This window comes from Scyliorhinus canicula, chromosome 13 (genome assembly GCF_902713615.1).
Source record: "Scyliorhinus canicula chromosome 13, sScyCan1.1, whole genome shotgun sequence".
Lineage (NCBI taxonomy): Eukaryota > Metazoa > Chordata > Chondrichthyes > Carcharhiniformes > Scyliorhinidae > Scyliorhinus > Scyliorhinus canicula.
The window spans coordinates 93,840,729-93,857,635 of NC_052158.1; the positions used below are offsets into that span (position 1 = coordinate 93,840,729).

At 44.3% G+C, this 16,907-nt stretch overlaps 1 protein-coding gene across 7 annotated transcripts in view; it reads left to right on the forward strand.

Annotated features, from left to right (window-relative positions):
• Positions 1 to 16,907, forward strand: part of schip1 (schwannomin interacting protein 1) — a 1,017,794-nt gene that overhangs the window by 926,493 nt on the left and 74,394 nt on the right. The window contains exon 1 of one of the 7 annotated variants that reach the window (XM_038817215.1): positions 13,001 to 13,372. The exons of the other annotated variants lie outside the window; for them this stretch is intronic. Coding sequence (XP_038673143.1) covers positions 13,307 to 13,372 — 66 coding nt within the window. The 5' untranslated portion in view covers positions 13,001 to 13,306. Of the gene's footprint in view, positions 1 to 13,000; positions 13,373 to 16,907 lie in introns of those variants that run through there. 7 annotated transcript variants of the gene reach the window in all.

A 16,907-nucleotide genomic window follows, 5' to 3' on the forward strand; every position in this document is an offset into this window, starting at 1 on the left:
ATAACAAAAGAAATAGGAACAAAGGAAATACACAGGAAGGACTCTTGCAGTTTCCTGTCAATGAATTTTTATCCATGTTGTCAGATTTCCTCTAATACCATTGTATGATAAGAAATAAGAGGCAGGAATAGGCCATTCAGCCCATTGAGTCTGCATCACCATTCATTAAGGTCATGTCTAATCTGATTGTGGCCTTAACTCCACTTGCCTGTTAGTTCCTCCATAACACTTGTAAGTCTTGTTAAACACAGCCTTGAATATATTAAGTGACTCCGCCTCTACTGCTCTCTGTGACGTTACAGAATCACAACAGTGCAGAAGGAGGCCACCCGGCCCATTGAGTCTGCATCGACCCTTTGAAAGAGTCCCCCACCCCATCCCCGCAATCCCACCCAAACTTTGGACACTAGGAGGCAATTTAGCATGGCCAATCCACCTAGCTCCATCTTTGGACTCTGGAAAGAAACTGGAGCACTTGGAGGAAACTGAAGACATGGTGAGAACGTACAAACTCCCCAATGTCGGAAATTAACCGTGGTCCCTTATGCTGTGAGGTGGCAGTGCTAACCATTATGCCACAGACTAACAGAATTCCAAAGACTAACAACCCCCCAGGAGGAGGAATTCCTCCTCATTGCCATCTTAAATGAGAGATACCTTTTTGAAACTGTCCTCCCTCGTTTTAGATTCCTGCATGAGAGGTAAAATCCTTTTAATATCTACCCTGTTAAGCCTCTTGGCATGTTTCCAAAAGATATCTATTATTCCCATTCTCCTAAACGCCAATGAATATGGGAGCCTTTCCCCATAAGCCTCATCCTGGGAATCTGCTTAGTGAACCTTCACTGAACTGTTGCCAATGCAAGTACATATATTTTTGAACCGTTCCACAGTTGCTTATGTTACTATATAGTTCATTGGTTAGTTGCATGATGAATACTGGATGAATGGGCATGAGGGGGTGTGAGTTGCATTGAGTTGACATGCAGAGTTGAGAGGCCAAGGGGAGTGGTTAGGGAGCAGAAATTGGCATTGAATTGGAATGAAGGGTATAAGGGCAATGGGAGTAGCTGTGGGCCATGGGTAATAACTTTTAAATTTATCTTTCAAAAGGTTCCTGAATCCAGACTATGGTCATGATGCCTTTGTGAACCATGAGTAATGGAGAAACTGGTCTGGCTCCATGAAAATTGTGGGGGGCGATGCCAACCTCCACAATGAAGCCATCGAGGTTGAGAATGCCTGCACTCATATCCCATGTTGATAAACATTACTGGTGCCAGGAATGGGTGTGGGAATCTCACATTCACGTTATTGTTAATCAGACATCTGCTTTACAATGACTGAGCTTCCACAGCCCTCTGGGGTAGATAATTCCAAAGATTCACAACCAGCTGTGCAAAGTAATGTCCTCATCTCAGTCCCAAGTAGCTTCCCCCTTACTTTGAAATTCTGCCTCCTGGCTCTAGGTGTGTTTTACATTCATAAAAACGGCCGTAAAGGCCTTGGAAATCGGCCCATCGGCCAGGGGTGAATAGCTGCTCGCCGTAAAAAAACGGCGGGCAGCGATTCGTGTCGGGTGCGGGCGTGGGGGGGGGGGGGGGGGGGAGAATAGCGGGAGGGCATTGGACCAGCGTGTCCGTAAAAATTTACGCCGCCCGCTATTCTCCGAATTTTCGTGAGCGCGGAGAATTGAGCCCACGCTACCTTATCTTTCCAAACCAGAGACATTCTCGCAACAGCCAAACCCACTTGTGCTGCAATCACTGCATACTCCACTGACAGCCAGTCTTTGACAATATACCTCCTGCAATGTGGGCGGCATGGTAGCACAGGTGGACGGCACGGTAGCACAGTGGTTAGCACTTCACAGCACCAGGACCCCAGGTTCAATTCCCGCTTGGGTCACTATCTGTGCGGAGTCTGCACGTTCTCCCCGTGTCTGTGTGGGTTTCCTCCGGATGCTCCGGTTTCCTCCCACATGTCCCAAAAGACGTGCTTGTTAGCTAAATTGGACATTCCGAATTCTCCCTCAGTGTACCCAAACAGTTGCCGGAGTGTGGCGACTAGGGGCTTTTCATAGTAACTTTGTTGCAGTGTTAATATAACGTAAGCCTACTTGTGACACTAATAAAGATGATTATTATTGACAGGCCCAGAAGAAGCACCTGGTAAATCCAACTCCGCATTCCAACCCTTTTCTTCCCATAATACCAAATTGCCATTTTGCTTCCATAGCATTGCCTTGTGCCACCGAGGCTCGGTGTTCTCAATACTGCTTTACAATCCACCCTGAAGCCTGCATTCCTAGCTTCAGGCTGTTTCATGTTGCCTTCTATCTTGTATATCCTTCAATTTTAAAAAATGTTGACATATTGGTTGAGAGGGTGGCACAGTGGTTAGCACTGGGACTACGGCGCTGAGGACACGGGTTCGAATCCTGGCCCTGCGTCACTGTCCTTGTGGAGTTTGCACATTCTCCCCTTGTCTGCGTGGGTTTCACCCCCATAACCCAAAGATGTGCAGATTAGGTGGATTGGCCATGCTAAATTGCCCCTTGATTTGAAAAAAAATAACTGGGTACTCTAAATTTAAAAAAAAACATATTGGTTGAGGAACATAAAATGATGACCAAGGCTTTTGTAGTTTGCATGCAGAAGTGGACAGAGTGTAGCACTCTATTTCCACAATACCATACAAATTAATTAGGGCTGCTGATGGAATATTGTGTGTTGCTTGGATACAAGTGTGCCCTTGACTCAACAGGAGGAACACTATGGGAGGCCTTGTCTTCTTTTAAAAATGTACTTTTAAGGCGGTAACGCAAGTGCAACCTGTTTCACATTGTCTTTGGATTCTATTCTCCAATTGGAAAATATTTCCTGATGTCAACGGCTAGGATTTCCTGTTTTGTTGTTGCAACTTTTGAGACAATAAATATTGTAAAATAACGTATGAAATGTCTTTTTTAATATCCTTTGAGACATCAAATATTGGAGTTTGTTACCTTCTCACAAATGCTCATCAATAATCCATTGTAGATAAAAACATTCTGCAATATCCTATATGTAATATACACCCAGCTCTATTTTCTGGTATGATCCACAGATGAATTACTCAGCCTGCAACAATGAGGCTGCTGTTATGAATCCTTCAGGCGAGCATTGCCATATGTTAACCATAGAGGGGATTCTGGCCATGATGAAATGCTTTGGCACCTTCAGCTGGAAGAACAAACTCAACCTACACACACATTTTGCATATTAATTATTCACCACCTGAAGAATAGCTGCAGTAGCCGAGGTCAGTTGATCAGTTGTAAGGAAGGATTGCGACCAGCCAAAAGGAGTTTCATCTCTGCAGAGGGACTGATTCTGAACTGAACCGAAGCCTGTTATAGAATCATAGAATTTACAGTGCAGAAGGAGGCCATTCGGCCCATCGAGTCTGCACCGGCTCATGGAAAGAGCACCCTACCCAAGGTCCACACCTCCACCCTATCCCCATAACCCAGTAACCTCACCCAACACTAAGGGCAATTTTGGATGGCCAATCCATCTAACCAGCACATCTTTGGACTGTGTGAGGAAACCGAAGCACCCGGAGGAAACCCACGCACACACGGGGAGAATGTGCAGACTCCGCACAGACAGTGACCCAAGTCGGGAATCGAACCTGGGACCCTGGAGCTGTGAAGCAATTGTGCTAACCACAATGCTACCGTGCTGCTGTTTGCACATCTTTATCTTTAACTAAGTATCGGCCAGCATTGTCCACAATGTATTTATAGTACAGAAGGATGCCATTCAGTCCATTGTATTGGCTGGTAAAGAGCTATCCAATCCCACTTTCCAGCTATTTGTCTGGCCCTTTAGCCTTTTCAAGAGCAGATCCAAGTATTTGCATTTAACAGTGAGGAATTAAGTATTTTGTTTTAAATTTTCATTCAGTATGCTGTTAAACGGTCAATAATTAATTTGTTGCTGGTGCTCTGATCCAGTCCCACATTTACCTCACCATTTCTCCCATTTGATTATTCTTTCAGTTACACTCAGTGAGCCAGTCCCAACAGAGTGGAACATCTGACAATGTGAAACTTGTCCTGATAAGACGGATCACATCACAGAAAGACAGCTGTAGTATTTTGTGTCGTTTGGGATAATAGATAGCATAATTTTGAATATTTTTGGTGGCTGCAATTAGCATATTGTTAAAAGGGTTTTTGTCAATACGGACTCCATTTACAATTGTTAAAAGGGTTTTTGCCAATCCGGACTCCATTTACGAAAATTCTAGAGTGTGAAATAGTCCTCCAGGTTTGCTCATACTCCTCTAATTTGACTTGGCTCATTCAGTTCGAGATTATTTCACCTATAGGTTAAGTCAAGTTTCATTAGACAGAGTCAATCCTGTTCTCCTTTGGGAGTCTTTCTGAAATGGCTTCTGACAGAATGGTGACTCCTATGCCGCATGATTTCATTACATGACATATTCTCTTTCCTACACGATGAATTTTTGTACTTGTATATGCTGACATGTAAGAATTTAAGATGGCTGAGACTATCTTAGGCCAGTGACAAACAAGTACCATGCATTAGGAATGCTGACATGAGTGCTTTGGTTTCTGTAGTGTCTTTAGGATATACAAGTCCCAAGTAAATAATCCAGCATTTTAATGCAGTCAATTGTCTTGAATATTTCAAACTCTGAAACAAGAGTATTGGATCAAATCAAATGGCTGGTTTCTGCTAAACAGCTGAGCAGATAGATGTTGGAGCTCTGCAATTTTAAAATTGATTGACCTCCATATCGGTATTGGGTAGAGAGAACCCCTTCCATGTGATGCTACCTTTCCAATTTCAGGCCCATTGTGTTTTTTTTCTGCTCGATGGAAATAAACAATTATTTAAAATACTGGGGCAAAACTTCTTTTATATAGTTATGTACAGATATTATTAGCATTTTTCTATAAATGATATACTGTACAATCAATGCGATGTGTTCTTATGCAGTGACCTGACAACAGCACATGTAAATGCCATATGCTGTATCAGCTCAGGATAACTCGACCATCAACAGTTCTCTGAATTGTTTGGGATGGTGAATGGGTTAAAATGGTATTGATCTTTCCAAATCATTTGCGGTATTCATTCCCATTCTTTTTGTCATCAACCAGCTAAAATACACCAGTAACTGGACCTTAAGTTTCTTGTCAACTCTAAAATGTGAGAAATATTTTTTTCTGCAATTATTCTTCTTTCCCCATCTTCAATCCCACTCTCCATGCCATTGGGGACCAACCAGTTTTGTAACCTATCTTTCTTCGAGATGAAACAAATAATTAATTTCAAAAAGTTAACCAGAATTCCATTCATGTGCAATTGATTTTAGGAGAGGATGGAAGTTTCTTTGTAAATTACCTAACCGTGCACCTCCCTCCTTCCTCTTGTCACATTTTACATTTGTACTCCAGATATTTTGTTGAAGCAATCACAAATCATTCCTGTAAACAGACCTCACATCCTGAATGAGTGGAGGTAAACCTTATTCTGACCCATGTTTAAGTAAGAAATAGCAAGTGTTATGGACACGGTTCCCTCTTTTTCCACCTCTTGACTGACCAGAGAGAGTTTTTAAGGGGAAAGTGTTTTAATCCCTTGCGTGTTCTCACTTTCAAGAACAAACAAGACAGATAATCTCCCTAAATGTTTGCATTTTTGAATTACTCAAGACCAAGGGTGGGATCTACCGGTCACGTTGCGCCTGAAAAGCAGCGCAGCGCGACCAATAAATGCTGGGATATCCCACGGCTCGCCATGCTTCATGAGATCTAACGCAATCTAGCGAGAAGTCGCGATGTGAATCCCGCCCATTGTGGGCTGGCTCACTTTCTGGCAAATCTACATATTAGAATGAGACAGCTCGTCTCGCTCTAACATGCGTTCCTGAGATCTAACAAAGATGTGGGATCCAAATCCCTCGCCTAGGAGACACCGTTCAGTGTTGGCCTCCACAAACAGGGACCAGACAGAACAGCACTCACGGGGGTCTCCCAGGGGATTGGAGGCCCCCAGGTGCATGCCCACTGTACAGGATGGTACCCCAGCACTACTGGTGCCACCTGGGCTACCTGACACTGCCAGGCTGGCACCCTGACAGTGACACCTGGGTGCCAGCCTTGTACTGCCAAGGCTATAAGACACTGCCGAGACTATAAGGAACCTTCTTCTAGTCAGTTGGCATTGTGGGGGGAGGGGCTCTAGAATTTCCTTGAGGGATCGAGGCTAAGAGTGGCCTCGTGGGGTGTTCCCCGCTGAGGCCCTAATCTACCCGGCTGAGCATTAGATAGCTGGGTGTTTCATGCTGCTCCGAGCACCAGAAAACACCCAGCTAATCTTGTGCTACAGGACTCGATCCACATTTGGGCCCCAAATATATTTGCAACAGGACCCATTCCCACCCTGGCACACGATACACTATGGACATGATTTAACCACCGGTTTGCACCTGGCATGGATCTGGACCCGCTGGATAAATAGTAGGAAAAGCCATAATCAAGATTCGCGAATCAGATTGCAATTTAACCTGCCAGCTCCCAATGGCTAGTTCCGGATCTCGCCCAAGAAGGGCGAGCATATCATTACCCTCATTTCCATTAATTTCCATGTCATTAACAAGATTGGAGTAAAATTCAGCGGCCTCCCAGGAATTAACCAGCTTCTCAGCGGAAAGTCACATGGGTGTTATTTAATGCTCCTTTATTAAAAACATGAAGCTGCCGCATTGGCTGATATGGGGAACTTGAGGAGGCGAGTAGCCGTTTCCATTTTCTGGCATGCAGCTCAAAGGCACCGGAACTGCTGAGATTATCCTCATTTGAAAAGTTCGACTGAATAGTTATCAGACTGAGACCAGAGACAGAATTGTACAGTGCAGCCTTCTGAACGCATCTGGCTGAAATATGGGTCAGAAGCCAGCACTCTGTGGAAAATGGTCTGTTACTGATTTAGCCTCGGGCCAACCAATTAATCACCAGAAAGGCGTCTCGCGTCTAATTAAGGACAGTGGATGGGCTCTTAAAGCTGGAGGGCAGGCTGCAATGAAAGGTAAATAAAGGAACGGCGCTTCAAAATGGCACACTCTCTTCACCTTCCTAAAATGTAAAGTAAAATTTTGCAGCCAGGCCATATTGGAGAAACGTGCTGGAGTTTCAGCTTGCCTTTAATTCTCTGTTGGCTGGTACAAACTGAACAGAAAGTGGATAAGAAATAGAAGGAGACGTATGGACCATTCAGCCCTTTGAGCCTGCTTCACCATTCAATAATAACATCACAACTTACCTGACCGTGACCTCCGCTCTACTTTCCAGTCTGGCCCCCATACCCCTCGAACCCATTGTAGATAATTAATCTAACTCAGCCTTGAAGATGTTCAATGACCCAACCTCCACTGCTCTTCAGGGTAGCAAATTCCAAACAATGACAAGATTCCCAGAGAAGAAATTCCTCCTCATCACTCTCTTAAATGAGGGAGCTCTTATTCTGAATCATCTACCCAGTTCTAGTTTTCCCCACAAGATGAAGCATCCATTCAGTATCTACCTTGTTAAACCTCCTCAGTAACTTCTATGTCACAATAAGATCATCTCTCATCCTTCTGTACTCCAATTAGTTAGTATAGGCCCAACCTTACCTCATAAAACAACCCCACTGGCTGTTTGACAGGCCTGCCACAATGCTGTGCAGCTTTGTCCTGGTTACGATAAAAACGTAAAAGCCCTCCAGCCCTCATTCCTCACACCCCTCACCCTCCAATTCGTGCTCCCTTTGGCAAGCTCTGCTTTTTAACCAACCTCGACGTCGCCTCCTGGTCCCCATGCCAAGCTCAGCTCTGTCCTTCCAACCCCCCCCCCCCCCCCCCCCCCCCCCTCCCCGTGGCCTATCATGCCCTATAAGCCTGTGGCCCATTGACCCACCATACAGATGCTTAGAACCAATGAATCCTACAGTGACAGTAGGATGCACAAAAAAAGCTTTGGAAAATAATTAATACATAATTATTTCAAAATAAGAGAAGGCTATTACTCCGCAAGCTGATAAAAAAATGACAATCATCCAGACTCTTTAAAGTATCAATAACAAAACCCTTGAAACTACTTAACTTTTGTCATCAAACATTGTGAATTTGACAGCAGAGAGTCAGTCAATACGAACATATAAAACAGAAGTAGGCCATTTGGCATAATTATGCATGCTTGGCTGAGAGCCACCCCTGCATTTCCCCTCTCACCCAGTGAGACCCCTGACTCATCTGAAAGCTGGGATCTGTTGTCATCTCCTTTTCAGAATTCCATGCAGTTCCAGTAGTGGCACCTCCCCTCTGACACTGCTGGGACAAGAGAGCTGATTAGATGGCAAGTCTAGGAGTCCAGACTTTCTCTCCAGTGGAATTCCCACCTCAAGCCAATAAAGGAGGGGAACCTTTAAGTGGTTGTGGGCCGAACCTGTCAAGCACAGGTGGGCTCGCCCCTAACTTCCACATCAAAGCAGTCAATCTGCCAAAATTTTGTCCAATCACTTAACCTATCAGTATCTCTTTGCAGACTCTTTGTGTCATCCTCACAACTTGCTTTCCTATCTGTCTATGCATTATGGACATGCGGTGGTACAGTGGTTCACACTGCTGTCTCACAGCACCAGGGATCTGGTTTCCTCTGGGTGCTCCAGTTTCCTCCCACAGTCCAAAGATATACAGATTAAGTCAATTGGGCATGCTAAATTTTCCCAAAGGTTAGGTGGGGTTAAGGGGATGGGACGGGTGATTGGGCCTAGGGTCGGGTGCTCTATTGGAGCAAGGGTCGGTGAAGGCCAGATGGGCAGAATGGCCTCTTCCTGCACAGTAGAGATTTTGTAATTTTCAGAAACTCTGGTGTTAATACAAACTGTTCCCTCATCCAAGTCATTAATATAGGCTGGAATTCTCCGGTTGTTGGGATTCCCTTTTCCCGCTGGCAGCCCACCCTCGACCATGGGTTTCCCAGCGGCATGGGGTGGCATCAATGAGAAATCCCATTGACAAACGATGGGAAGGTAGAATTCCGCCGGACGCCCCGAGAAATACGCGGCTAGGGTACCGGAGAATCCAGCCCATAGATTGTAAATGATTGAGGCCTCAGCACTGATCCCTGTGGCACCTTCCAGTCCAAAACTGTTCAAGTCAAAAAGCAGGCTGTGCACTGGAAAGTGTTTTTGCACTGTAGGAGGGAATTTCCTTGGTCAAACAGCATTTTCACATTTTGTGCAGAGTAGCACAGCGGGCAATTACAAACCATGTGGAAGGCTCTGGTTTCATGAACTGCTTCCTCCACTGGATCGTTCGAGACTTGGGGGTGAGGGGTGGGTCACACGACACTATGCTTGCACCAACAACTTCACTTTTTAAAAGATTGGGTGGGCATTTTAAAGGAAATAAAAATAGAACCACTCCCCCCCCCCCCCCCCCCCCCCCCCCCCGCCCCAACAACTTGGCGTCAATCTCTGACGATAGTTTTCGTGTGAACATTTGAGTCGTTTAACCAAATGGAGCCTTCGACTCCTTTCCCTTAAATATTTATATTTTGTATTACTGCAGCCAGCCTATCTGGTATCTGAACTGAAAGCTTCTCCTTGGAGTAATACTATATGAGACCACGGATCATTAACCCTCCCATGCTGTTTCTCGGTTGAAATTCGGGAAGATCCAACTGTGTGACATGAATGACCCTGTCTCTTCCCTCATACAAAAACATTGATTGTAACTGCAAGCAGTGGATATGGGCAGTGGGAGTAGCGGGGAACAAGGCAAGCAAACTGATGGCTGGTTTAAGGCACATAGCCACCGGAAGAGGCCTGGAGTTGTTTATTGTGTAGGGAAGAGGGCTTAATGGGGGTAAACATTGAAGATACTGGTGAGAATAGATAAATTAAATCATCAGAATATGTTTTTGGTTGCCACGAACTCTAGAACCAAAGGCCACAGCAGGGAGAAGTATACGTGAAGCTGGTCGATTGACAAGTATTAATTTTTTTGAGATGGACTGCAGTATTTTCCAGCTGTGCATCTCCCTCCCTTTCCATGTAAATCTCATCCCTATTTGAGCAGGCTAAAATATTAATATTCCTTGCAAATAAATTCTGCACTATAATTGGGATGTGTTGTGATTTTCAGTCTTCCTTTTTGCATTAGATTGTAAGTGCTCCTACTGTCAGAAATTGGCACCTTGATGTAAAATAAAATCTTTCCCATCCTCTGGGCTCATCCCTCAAGATTGCTGAAATGAAAGAAGCTTTCAGCTTGTGAAAAGTGGTAATGTCTAACCCTCTTCAGATTGTTTGTGAGGTTTCCTGGGGGCCAAGTATTATGCTTCATAGAATGTTTTTCTGGAGATGTTGTTTAAATTTTGAATGATTAGGTTTGTAATTCATGAAATGCATGATAACGTCGACTGCCTTGCCCTTAACAGTCATTGTGATTGTTGACGTAAAATAACAGTCTCCCAAGTGGTAAAGAAGGTTGCTACGCTGCGTTTATTGCATGGATTGAAAAGGAAAGTTGCACTTTCAGGCTAGGTCGCTCAGTAATTTAATCCTACCTCAAAGCTGCCCAATAATACTTCCTTAAAGAGCTGCTGTTTGAGATAGCTACCTTTGTACAGTCAGAGAAAGATATATAAATGGTAGGAGCACTTTGAAATCTTGCGCACTAGTTAATGTTCCATTACATCAACCTCTTCTTAAAGTCTACTTTTCAAAGACAGCACAGCAATTATAATGGAAGCAACAATTTGGGGGTATATTTCACAGATTGACACAAGGTACCTTTTGTGGCACAATATCCATCTACAACGGTGGTTCCCCATGGTCTGCACCATGTGACCATGAGACAGGAGCAGAATTAAGCCACTCAGCCCATTGAGTCTGCTCTGCCATTCAATTATGGCTATTTTTTTCTTCTCCCCAGAGCCCCTGATCCCCTTACTAATCAAGAACCTATCTATCTCTGTCTTGAAGACACTTAGTGGTTTGGCCTCCACAGCCTGTTGTGGCAAAGAGTTCCACAGATTCATCACCCTCTGGCTGAAGAAATTCCTCCTCATCTATGTTTTAAAGGATCGTCCCTTTAATCTGAGATTGTGTCCTCTGGTTCTAGTTTTTCCTGCAAGTGGAAACATCCTCTCCAGGTCCACTCTATCCAGGCCTCGCAGTATCCTGCGAGTTTCAATAAGATCCACTCCCCACCCCCTTTATCCTTCCAAACTCCACGAGTACAGACCCAGAGTCCTCAACCATTCCTCACACAACCATTGAGATTTTAAATATTGATGATAAGCAACACTGCTTTAACCTAACCTTTTTCCTTTAATAGATGTACAGGTTGCAAGTTAGCTGCATTTTTCTGTTATTTGGGAATGCAAACTCTGCCTTAATTCTTTTGATGTGTGTCAGCCCTTGAAGTTCCATGATGCATATACTGTGGATGACTCAGCCTTTTTAATCTAATTGTTTTAGATAGCTTCCTTCTATTGAGATCATTTTAAGCATCTTTTTTATTGATTGTGTAAGTGGTTATGAACCATCTGCAGTGCAGAAATATGGCAGCTACAAAGTGGTGTGAACCGATAAGCTACTGCACAAATGCTTCCATTGTAATTCTTGCATCTACCTCCTGATTTAACCGAGCGCAGGAATATGATTCACCTGTCGGCTGACTTTAATTGATTCTAAATGGACCTGATTATGAAATTTGCAAATCTTGGCACATCTATTATTCTGAGATAATCTCTGTGAAATTAAATATTATGAAACACAAAATATTCTTCTGCATTTGCAACATTGTCATAAAATATTACTGATAAAAAAAATGATTTGCCAGTTTATGAATGCTGTAAAAATGCATTTATTGTGGACATGATACATCGATCAGATACAAAACTATACAAATTGATATTGTACCAAATTCTACTTCGTACGTTATATACTTGGCAATTTACATGCCGCAATGAACAGAAAATGTAAGAAATGCAACAAAAATCCTGTTAAATATCATTGTTTGAAACAAATAATTTAGTTTTCAAAGCTTGCTTCACATGATCTGAAATGAAAGAACAAACCCGTGCATTAGCGAAGCTCAGTACACGCTCAGGAGTCGGCCCTCCCCACTGACCCTCCCAGCCCCCAACCCAAGTAGTGTATTTTGTTTGAGGGGAAGTCATTATAATCAATTGAGTTGAAAAATGCGATAAGTGAATAACTTCATTGCCAGTCTGATGCTATTTAGTGCTAGATGTATGGATGTGGCTGTATCCCCTCATTGGACTGTTCAAAGAATAGCTGCTGTATTTGACCAGCAAAAAGCAAGGAAAAACCAAAAGAAATGCAAGTCGGCCTTCCATCCGCTTTCCTGGGAGAGAGTTGCTGCATCCTTCGAGCAGCTGTCAGAATATATTGTTTCTGTTTTTAAACTATTGATATTTAATGAGCTGCTTCTCTATAATGATCTAGCCCTTTGAATAACACCCTAACCATGGCCTGCTGTGCTGTTTAGTAAATTCATTTGCTCTCAGCTCTAGAGTAATGTTGTGCACTTATAATCCGTCAAATAGCCCATCCATATGCTTGGACATTCTTGGCTGGTTTAGTCATGATCCGTTTACTGTTGGTTTCCATCAGCTATCCAGGAGAAGTCAGCTTAGACATGGTGATTGCTAGACTGTTTTGAATCTATTTTTATCACATAGTAACTATGATGGTTGGTGGGGGGGAATCTGCCTTTTACATTTAGCACCAATTTAGTCGCCTTGCAATGAATTCTGGGTGGAATCAACTGGCAGCAGCTCAAAAGGACGCCTTTTCCTTTATTAGGTAGAAGCATATACTGTGGAGATTTCTTAGAAAGGAAATTCTAAAGGAATTTATTATGAAGGAACGCTTGGATGACAACAGGGAGACCTAGGCTTCTGACAGGCCAGGGCACTGCTAAGGTGTCAGTATTTCGGTCCAACTGCCTTTGCAACATGGTGTGAGGGAAAAGTGAACGAGCCCAGAGGTTTGTCCGACCGGAACCGTAAGCAGAAATTCCCTAAGACTATAGGATTTCATTCTGAAAGCAGAGTATTTCATTTTTGTAAGAGAGCAACAAGCAGAGAAACAGCCAAAAGTGGAGATAAACGTCGAATAGTTTTAGTCCTGGCTGAGGTGAAGTAATTCTACTTAACGCATGTAAACTCAAGTCCACATGCAAGCTTTGTGGAATTTAAAACTGCCGCAGCATGTCTGTGAACAGTGATATCTTCAGGAATGTGACAGCTGCAGATCTGGTGGCCAGTTATAAAAAGGTAAGTTCAAAATAGTTGGATAATTTCACATTTGGCTCTTTCTTTCATCTTCAGCAGTTGAGTTAAAATATGGACCTTTGATCTATTGGTATGGTACCACTGTGTATTTCCTCTGGGGTTTTTTGCAGTTAAAAATGAAATAGCCTTTCAACTTGTGACTGGTCAACTTCTGCATCACTGCTGTTGTTAGTTTTATTATCTTGCACATGATTGAACAACAGGATAAGGTGCAGCAGGCTGTTTATCTGGTGAAAATGGCCACGTGAGCTATTTTACATGCGGATGGATGAAATCTTTTAATACCATACATTTAATATTTTGGAGCGGGGAAGGATAAAAGCAAGAAGTGATCTTTAGTTGCAGAATGTTGTAAGTTGCAAGAAATATAATGGCTTGTTCTGGAATGGACAAATCACCAGTTAAATAGAACGGGGTTAAAATTACTGTGCAGCCCTACATGGGACTTCAGTGCTATTTCTAGCAGGGTTTGGTGTGAAATGGGAGAACGCAAACCATTTAAAATCAATACTTTACCTTCCATTCCAGATTATGCATTATTGGAGACAGCAGACAAATGTTTCCAGTAATATCCTGAATCTGTGCTTTTAGGAGGAAACAACAGTTTGCAGGCACAGCTCATGATATCTTGGCCATTGTTGGAAAATAGTGAACAGTCTCTGAGTTGAAAGAAAATCGGTGCTTGCAATTTCAATAATTGTTTGTTGGCATAAGCCTGAGGGCTATCATTATAGATTTATTACTGCTTGCACAACCAATCATTAGCACATTTGGGGGGGGGCTGTAACTGCACAGTTTGATTGACAGCTCCAAGATGTTATTATCTTTGATGTGGGGCTGTGAATATAAATGTTTCTTTTAAGGAGTTAATTACTTGAAGGGATTTAGCTGCGTAGAATTGATTTTTATCAATTAGCGTGTTTTCTTTAATATGGTATGGTCTGTAATAGATATTTAGTACTTTATTTTATTTAATCTCAGTATAGCACCTGAGGTCTGCCTCTGGTGGATCCTGGGTGAGTTGGCATGGAGGGTGTAAGGGAAAAGGGTGGAGGGTGGGGGCACAGCTTGGCATGAGTTGGCGCTAGGTTGTCATAGGAGATATGAGGGGCCATGGGGATAAGTGGGGGGGGGGCGGGGTTCTGGGTGGCATGGGAATTGTGAAAGAACAAGGGGTATGGGTAGAAAGTCATAGGTTGACATGAAGGATATGAAGGGCTTTGAGGGTGAGTAGAGGGGCATGGGTTTGCATGAATGGTGCATGCGAAGGTGGATGGGGAATGTGTGGGTGTTTGAAGGCTAAACGGCCTAACTGCTTTTATTACAAGTACCAAAACACCAAGACCATTTGGGGCTATTTCTCCCGAGGCAGCAAGTGTCCCAACTCTGTGTCCCTGCCTCAGGAGTGAACATCCCAGCCATAAAGAGCTTTAGCCACACGCCTGGTTCAGTGGTGGGAGAGGAGGTGTGAAGGCGGGGTTGGGGTGGTGGGAGGGCTGGGGGTCACTTGGAGAATTGGGGGATGGATACTCCCTTGAGGGGTGGGAGGAGTTGCTGTCTACCCACTCGTACTGCTCGGTGTCGGCCGTTGACCTTCCTGCACTGCTGCCCAGTCCTCTTGGTCACACAGCTGCTGTCACCTCATCCCAGGCAGCACTGGCTGCCTTGTGGCTCACCCTCTAGGACCCCCAGGGGAACAGGACATTCTTCCTGGTCTCCACCGCATCCAGGAGTCTCCCCAGGTCAGCGTCCCCGAAGGACTGCTGGGATGCATAGCAAATAATAAACAGAGCTAAGTGACCCCACGTCAAAAGGATCAGATTTAGGCTCTGCAGTCCTGCCATCTCCAGTAGTGAATGATAGTGGATAATTAAACAACTAACTGGAGGAGGAGGCTCCACAAATATCCCCATCCTCGATTATGGAAGAATCCAGCCCATCAATGCAAAAGATAAGGCTGCACATTCGCAACAGTCATCAGCCAGAAGTGCTGAGTGGACGATCCATCTTAGCTTCCTCCAGAGGTTTCCAGCATCACAGATACCTGTCTTCAGCCAATTTGATTCACTCCAGGTAATATCAGGAAGATATTGCAACAACTATGGGCCCTGACAATTTTCTGGCACTAGTACTCCAGAACTTGCTGCTCCCCCTCGCCCCGCCGCCGCCTAGCCAAGCTGTTCCAGTACAACTCCAACACTAGCATCTTGCCAGCAATGTGTAAAATTGCTCATGTCAAGAAACAAACCCAACCCATTCAATTACTGCCCCATCAACATGCTCTCAGTCATGAAAGGAGGCATCAACAGTGCTATCAAGTGGTGCTTATTTAGCAATAATCTGCTCACTGATCCTCCAAGTTTGGGCTCTGCCAGGATCACTCCGTTCCTGATCTTATTACGGCCTTAGATCACACATGGACAAAAGAGCTGAATTCCAGAGGTGAGGTGTGAGTGGTAGCCTTTGACATCAAGGCAGCGTTTGACCAAGTGTGGCATTAAGGAGCCCGAGGAAAAGTGGAGACAGTGGGAATTGGTATGGGGAACTCTCCACTGGTTAGAGTCATACCTGGCACAAAGGGGCAGCACGGTGGCGCAGTAGTTAGCATTGCTGCCTCACGGCACCGAGGTGCCAGGTTCAATCCCGGCTCCGGGTCACTGTCCGTGTGGAGTTTGCACATTCTCCCCGTGTTTGCGTGGGTTTCACCCCCACAACCCAAAGATGTGCAGGTTAGGTGAATTGGCCACACTAAATTGCCCCTTAATTGGAAAAAATGAATTGGGCACGCTAAATTTAAAAAAAAAAAAATACCTGGCACAAAGGAAGAGGTGGCAGTCAATTATCTCAGCTCTAGGACATCGCTGCAGGAGTACCTCAAGCTAGTGTCCCAGGCCCAACCATCTTCAGCTGCTCCATCAATGACCTTTCTTCTACCATAAGGTCAGAAGTGGAGATGTTCGCTGGTGATTGCATAATGTTCAGCACCAAAAATCCTCCGATACTGAAACAGTCCATGTCCAAATACAGCAAAGCCTGGATAATATTCAGGTTGGGGCTGACAAGTGGCACATGACATTTGCACCACACAAGTGCCAGACGATGACCATCTCCAACAAGAGAGGATCTAACTACCGCCCCTGGGCGTTCAATGGCATTACCATTGCTGAATCCCCCACAATCAACGTCCTGAGGGTTGCCATTGATTACAAAACTAACTGGACTAGCCATATAATGTGGCTACAAGTTCAGGTCAGAGACTGGGAGTTCAGTGGAGAGTAACTTACCCCCCCCCCCCCAAAGACTGTCCACCATTTACAAGGAACAGCACATTTACAAGTCAGGAGTGTGATGGAATACTCTCCACTTGCCTGGATGAGTGCAGCTCCAACAATACTGAAGAAGCTCAACATCATCCTGGACAAAGCACCCTACTTGATTGACATCCCAGGTAATTACCACCCACTACGTAATGTTAAATCGTGACCGCCCGCCCCTGCCACCAAATCCAAGCCCAGCT